Source organism: Corvus brachyrhynchos, unplaced genomic scaffold, assembly GCF_000691975.1.
Source record: "Corvus brachyrhynchos isolate BGI_N302 unplaced genomic scaffold, ASM69197v1 scaffold14, whole genome shotgun sequence".
NCBI lineage: Eukaryota > Metazoa > Chordata > Aves > Passeriformes > Corvidae > Corvus > Corvus brachyrhynchos.
Genome location: NW_008239110.1, coordinates 16,797,558 through 16,803,648, shown reverse-complemented (window position 1 = coordinate 16,803,648; position 6,091 = coordinate 16,797,558). Strand labels below are relative to the sequence as shown.

General features: G+C 39.0%; 1 protein-coding gene across 4 annotated transcripts in view; it reads left to right on the top strand.

The window, feature by feature from the left end:
• Positions 1-6,091, top strand: part of SAMD3 (sterile alpha motif domain containing 3) — a 37,337-nt gene that overhangs the window by 10,505 nt on the left and 20,741 nt on the right. For all 4 annotated transcript variants that reach the window (XM_017739460.1, XM_017739459.1, XM_017739462.1 and 1 more), the window contains 2 exons: positions 3,686-3,871; positions 4,175-4,259. In XM_017739460.1, coding sequence (XP_017594949.1) covers positions 3,686-3,871; positions 4,175-4,259 — 271 coding nt within the window. The remainder of the gene's footprint in view (positions 1-3,685; positions 3,872-4,174; positions 4,260-6,091) is intronic.

Here is a 6,091-nt window from a genome sequence, read left to right as displayed (position 1 = left end):
TGACCCTCGGGTCCCGTGATTGAGCAGTTCCGCGGCAGAGCTCCGGCCATGCGGCTGGAGAAATAAACATCTCTCTGAAACATCTGTCAAGAATCGGTCCATATATATATTCTTTCCCCGGGCCTCGTTGTCTGATACATGTGTTGCAGTATCCCCACTGTAACAACAGCCTTTGCAACCTTAAGTGTTGTCATAAAGTTGAAAGCATATTATACATGTGTTAGGGAAATGGAACATTTTTTTACAGCTGAAGGCTTTTCCTTTCTTTCACATCTGCAAGTTCCTTGTTCTCTCCACTGTTTCTTCCTTGGTTTTGTTGACATGGACTTTCTTCCAGACTACAAACCTTCAGACCTGAGTCTCTTGCTGATGTATGATGTAGACATGTGAAAGGTTAGACCTTCATTTGTGAATAATGGGAATCTATTGAGACTTCACCCATGTGCTGAGTTTAATGTGGATATACCAAAAATGGGAACAACCCATTGATGTCAGCAAATTTCTTCTTGACTGCCATGTCCTCTAACTAAATGGGATCTGAGCTGAGAAGAGATATAGCAATGGGTGCCTGACTCATGGACTTCAGCAGACAATAGGGAAAGCTTGTGGCACACAGCCCATTTATACATGTGCTCAGTTGGCCTTTAAATCACATTTTTCCCTAAACGAACTTAATACATGCAGGCAACAGATCCTTCTTACTAGTATGCTCAAGAAGCTTAAAAATAACAAAGTCTTGTTATGATCTAGTATTTTATCTTGTTTCTAGCTCTCTATGGCACTTTACACAGCTATCTTGATTGAGTTGTCTGTATTGATGCCAAGATTATTTTTATTGACTTTTTACAGCTAATTCAGGTAGCTCTGTGTCTGTGTGATGTTGCACAGGACACTGAACTTGGAGAGATGATGCTGTGTTTACTCCCCACTGTTCTCTCAAGTGTAATCTAAAACTGTCACTGGATGGTCTGGGTGACACTGTGACTGTGTAACTCTTTGTCTTCTTGACAGTAAAACACAGTATTCTCTGGGATTAGGGATGCCAGGGGTATATGATTCCAATAGGTGGGTCTTTGGGGGTTCTTTGTGGGGTTTTTTGGTGTTTGGTTTTGTTGGTTGGTTGGTTTGTTGTGGGGTATTTTTCCATCTGAAGGAGACAAATGGCTCCTCCCAAAATGACGCTATTTTATAGCTTCATGTCTCAATAAACATGCTGTGCACAAGACGTATATGATTACAATGGAGACAAAGAAGGAAATGGCTGTGTGAGACCGGACTGTGACTGAGCACATTAAAGTGGCAATCTACAAAAGATGAGTGGTAAAAGCTCTGTGAATAACTGTCTTCTTGCTGAGGAGATGCTTCTTAGGATGCACTTCCGTACTGCAGCTAAGCATAGAGAGAACAGCTTGCTTCATCTGAATTGGTGCTTGTTTCACCTCATGAGAAGCCATTTTGGGGACTTAAACTGTGAGAAAATTAAATGAAAAGCATAATTAAGAATTTTTGTCACTGTAGCTCCTTGTAACTTGCTGCAGGATTACAGGCTCCCTAGTACTAGTAAGGAAGGGGTGCAAGTAAGTCAGACGTGACAGCAGAGAAAGGAGACTAAAATTTTGCCAGAGCTAGCCATTGGATTAATTTTGCTGTAGAATCAGAAGTCTCAAGAACTGAGAGACAAGAAAAAAATGTAACTTTGTGACTTTGAGATTTTTTTAAAGATTTTTTTTTTTTCAGTTTTAAGATTTTGATCTTATTTCTGCCTCAGGTTAGCTGGCAGAGGTATGGCTAGAAACAGGCTACATATGTTTGTACCTGAATCTCAAAACTGTATGTGCACTGGGATTTATGTATAGAGCCAAGACCTCCCTTGATTGTGGAGAACAGCATTACAGCTGAACTGAACTGTTCTTTTAGTTAAACAGGTTTGCATGTGAGCATTTCTGAGGATAAAGTTTATGTGGAGTTGTGTCTCTTTTCAAACAAGCTTGTATTTCATTGTGAAATATGACAGCACATGTTTAACATGACTTCCCAAAAGTGATGAGTCCAGCTAAAGCTAGTAAAATATGTAATCTCATGCACTGTGGAGACCAGAGGAATTTTTGGATCTCATTTGGAGAGCAAGGAATTTTTTTGTGTTACGTAAGGCTGAAGATAAATGAAATTTGGAGTATTTTTGTTGCAGTGGCAGATGTGAAGGGACTGGTGAATGGGAGAGTTGCCACAGTTCCCTGGTTATTAGCCATTCCAACTGCAAGAAATTTTATTTTCTCAGGTGACTGAGTGTAGTCCAGTGTGCCCAGTTGGAACCTGCTAAACCTTGCTGCTTTTTGAAACGGCTTTTCAGCTTCACTTGTATTACCAACAAAAGGAATTTCAGTGCTGCTCAGATACAAAGTACTGTAAATTTTAAACTTAAGTCCACTTTTGAGCTAGTTTAAGTGGTAGCTTGTTGAAAACAGTATGTAGTAATTTGCAGCCTGTGTGTTACGTCATTTCCATCGGTAAAGCTGGTGAAAGTACAGGATGCAAACTTAAAGGCTGGGGAGCTGCTCACTGATGCCACATTGAACATCTGCACTTTGTTTGCATAGGAGGGATTTCCAAGTGATTTCAGAATCTAAGATTGGTTTTATTTTACTATTTGTGTATTAATTTATCACCAAAAAAGGACATGAATGTGTCTATGTGGATATGTTGCCTCTTCTTGCACAACTTTTCCTTCTTTTGAGACTGCAAGTACTAAGAGAAGTTCACTGCACTTTGCATCTACTGTTAACTGTCTGTGTCCCATGAAATCTGGTGAGCTTGGAAAGACAGTAGGCCTGACCATTTTGTGCCTGTTTTGCATGGGGAAATGTTAGTGCTGTGAGTACTTCTACTGCTGTTAGGAGCAGATGACAGTACCCCAATTTTTTTTGCTCAGCACTGCATCGCAATTTGTGGTAGGGATGGGATTGGTGCAGTTACATGATGGATGTAGAGGTTTTGATAGCCTGCAATCTACATTAAAAGGTGCCAAGGTGGTGTGGCAGCATAACCAGGTCAGAAAGGTTGAGAGTTATAGGCCTACCTACTCAAGAAGGTATTGAGACTGTAACTGGCTATTGGGACCTACTTTTCCCTGTGTTCTTTCAGAATTAGGGTTGGGGCAGCCAGCAGTGATAACCTGCCTCAGGCTCACCCCAGCTGGGGTGTGACATCTGTAAATAGTGGTCATGGTGTTCTTGTGAAGAGCTGCTGGGCTGTGTCTGTTTTGTTTCGAGACGTGTGCTGATGATAATTGCCTTCATCCCTTTCTTGCCTTCCCCTGTGGAAGGACAGCCTTAACTAATGTCATGTATAATATTTTATTCAATTAAGCTGTTTTACTGGAGTAGGAAACATATTATAAATGAAGACAGAAAAAGATATTTTGCAACAGTAGCAAGCCCCCAGTGAGTTCTGCTCTGCTTTCTGTCAGAAACCACCTCCTGCTGTCTGCTGGTTAAAACATTTCACATTTGACATCTAGTTTATAACTGTATGTATTGATTGCTGCTTTTGTATGTATTCTTTGTATGTCGAAACAAAGACAGCAGGTCTTGAATTTCTATAGCAATAACTTTCCCTTCTTTCCCTCCTGCCTGCATTTTCAGAGAAGAAAGATGTGATTGTGACAATATAATCTTCTCTTTTACAGAAAAAATCTGAAATTATTTTTTGCAAGATACAAGACATTGCAGTGGACAAGTTCTTATGCTTTGCCAGACTTCCCTTACGATGTCAAGTGCATATTAGCAGAAAAAAAATGCCCTGATCACAGTATGAGAATAAGGATTATTGAATTTTTACAAGCAGACATGACCAAATACCTAGAAGGATCATTGTGAGTAAACACCGTTAAATTTATTTGGGGGAGTTACCTGTTGTCTGCAGACATAAATTTTCAAATGGATGTAAAGCCATTCTCTTTGATATATTTGCTTAAATAAAGGAGGCTAAGGGACTGAAACCGACTGAAACCAATAGAAAGATTTCATGCAAGCCTTTAAGCTGTGCCCTTTGTTATTTGGAAGGCAATTGATTGCCTGAGAAATAGTCAGTTTAATGTAGATCAGAATAGACTCCAGTGTTTAATACTGTCTAGAAAACCAAATATTTCTTTTACATCTCCATCTTGTTTGCACAGGTATCCGAACAGTCAGCAATATAACATTGTTGTCAATGCTCTGCTCCAGGCATACCCATTCCTTGATGAAGATGGGAATGGCTTTGTAAGTATTGTGGTCTTTTTCCACACAATCAATCACAAGAAAATAATCTTGTTCTGAGGAAATCAATATCAATTTCTTATATGCTGCCTCTATTTGGAGCACACACACTTGGCTGTGTTTGGCAAATCACATTCTTATTTCCTTATGTCAATTAAAGATTAACCCAGGTATAGCCATATCTCAAAGCTACCATGAGATCATGCAGGCCTGTACCTGAAGTCCCTCATTGCTTGTCAGCTACATTTTCTTTCTGGACTGATTTCTGCCCAGGGATAAAGTTAAATCTGATTTATTTCTGTTTTTAAAAACAAAGAAGCCAGCTCTTTAGAAAATTATATGAGGACTAACGTGACTGATGCTCTTGCAATGTATTATGAACATTGGTGTGTTAGATATGAAACTGTAACATGCAGTAATAGTAGTGGTTTAAGGAATCTAGGTCTAATTTAAAAAAAAAAAAAATTAAAAAATTTTTTGAGTATCAGTGGGGAGGATAACAGAAGGCAGTGGAAGGAGATGATTTAAATTTGAACCACATTTTTTTCACTTGTGACCCAGAATATCTGTCTGTGGTCTCAGAGGACAGTGGTCACCTTTTCACTTCACATCATTGCTTTATCCTGTGATACTTTTATAGCATCTTGTAAAAGCTTGTGAGCCTCACTGGGGACTGTTAGCTTTGAACATAAATATATATCTCACATGCCATTACTCTAGAAAGCAAAATAATTTTGGGAAGAAAAAAAAACTTGAGGCTTAAGGGGTAACTATTCTAGTTCTCCCCTAAGCCCAGGCATTGTTGAAGGGAAGGGACTATGGAAAACAAACACATCTCAAAGAGAAGAGAGGGAGCAAAAGGCCCAGAGAGAAACAGTCTGTCCTCATTTTAATCAGGATACCTCTCTGAATACCCCAGTTGTGGTCCTTGGGCATGATCCTGAGTAATGCTATGGCTTCATCTAGCTTCCTTTAGGAGGAGGAGCTGGAATGATATTCAGCTTGGTCCGAAGACAATTTTAAAACCTTTAATTTTTAAAAACTGATTTTAAACAGGGGTTCTTAAGGTAGGTTTTCAAAGGGCTTTAGTTGCAGTAGGACCATAGACTGGGTGAAACTATTATAACTCTGTTCTTTGGGAAATGGTCATTATTAGCCAGATGGATGGCAGAATTGGTGCTGGCAGAAGTTATGTGATGGGGCAGAGGTTTCAGATTGGTTGTTCGTTATCTTTTGATCTTTCCCTCAGGCTTACTAGAAAGCACATCTGGCAATAACCGCAATAAGTAAGAAAGAAAGCTGGAATTAGCAGTTTGCAGTATTGCTAGTCTAACACTTTCTGAGCCAGCCCCTCTCCATTGCCTGGGTTGAGACAGGAAAAATGGCACTAAAGGTGTATGCCTGCATACTTAAGTTTAGAGGAGGGCATGAGAATGAATTACTATTTTTATTTGCCCTACTGTTAGACATTCTGCTCTTCCTTCATGATCATAAATGCTATAAATACTTATTTTTTCTTGATCTGAGACAGTTGTGTGTTACAACAGCTGTAGTTTAAAACAAACCCTACAACATATGCATAGCTACTTATCACAAGACTTGCAGTAAAATCGAATTCATATACAATTAAGAAGCAAACTAACAGCAAAAAAAAATTGACAACAAGCATTCTTTTTTTCTCAGAAAGGATCTTCAGCAGGTCAAAAAAGCAAAATTTTTGTAGGCTTTCCTTTTAAAACTCTCTTTGACTATCAAGGGACTATAATTTCTGCTTGCTGTTCCTGATAATATTCTTAAATGTAAGATGTAAAATATTGATTACTGAGATATTTTGA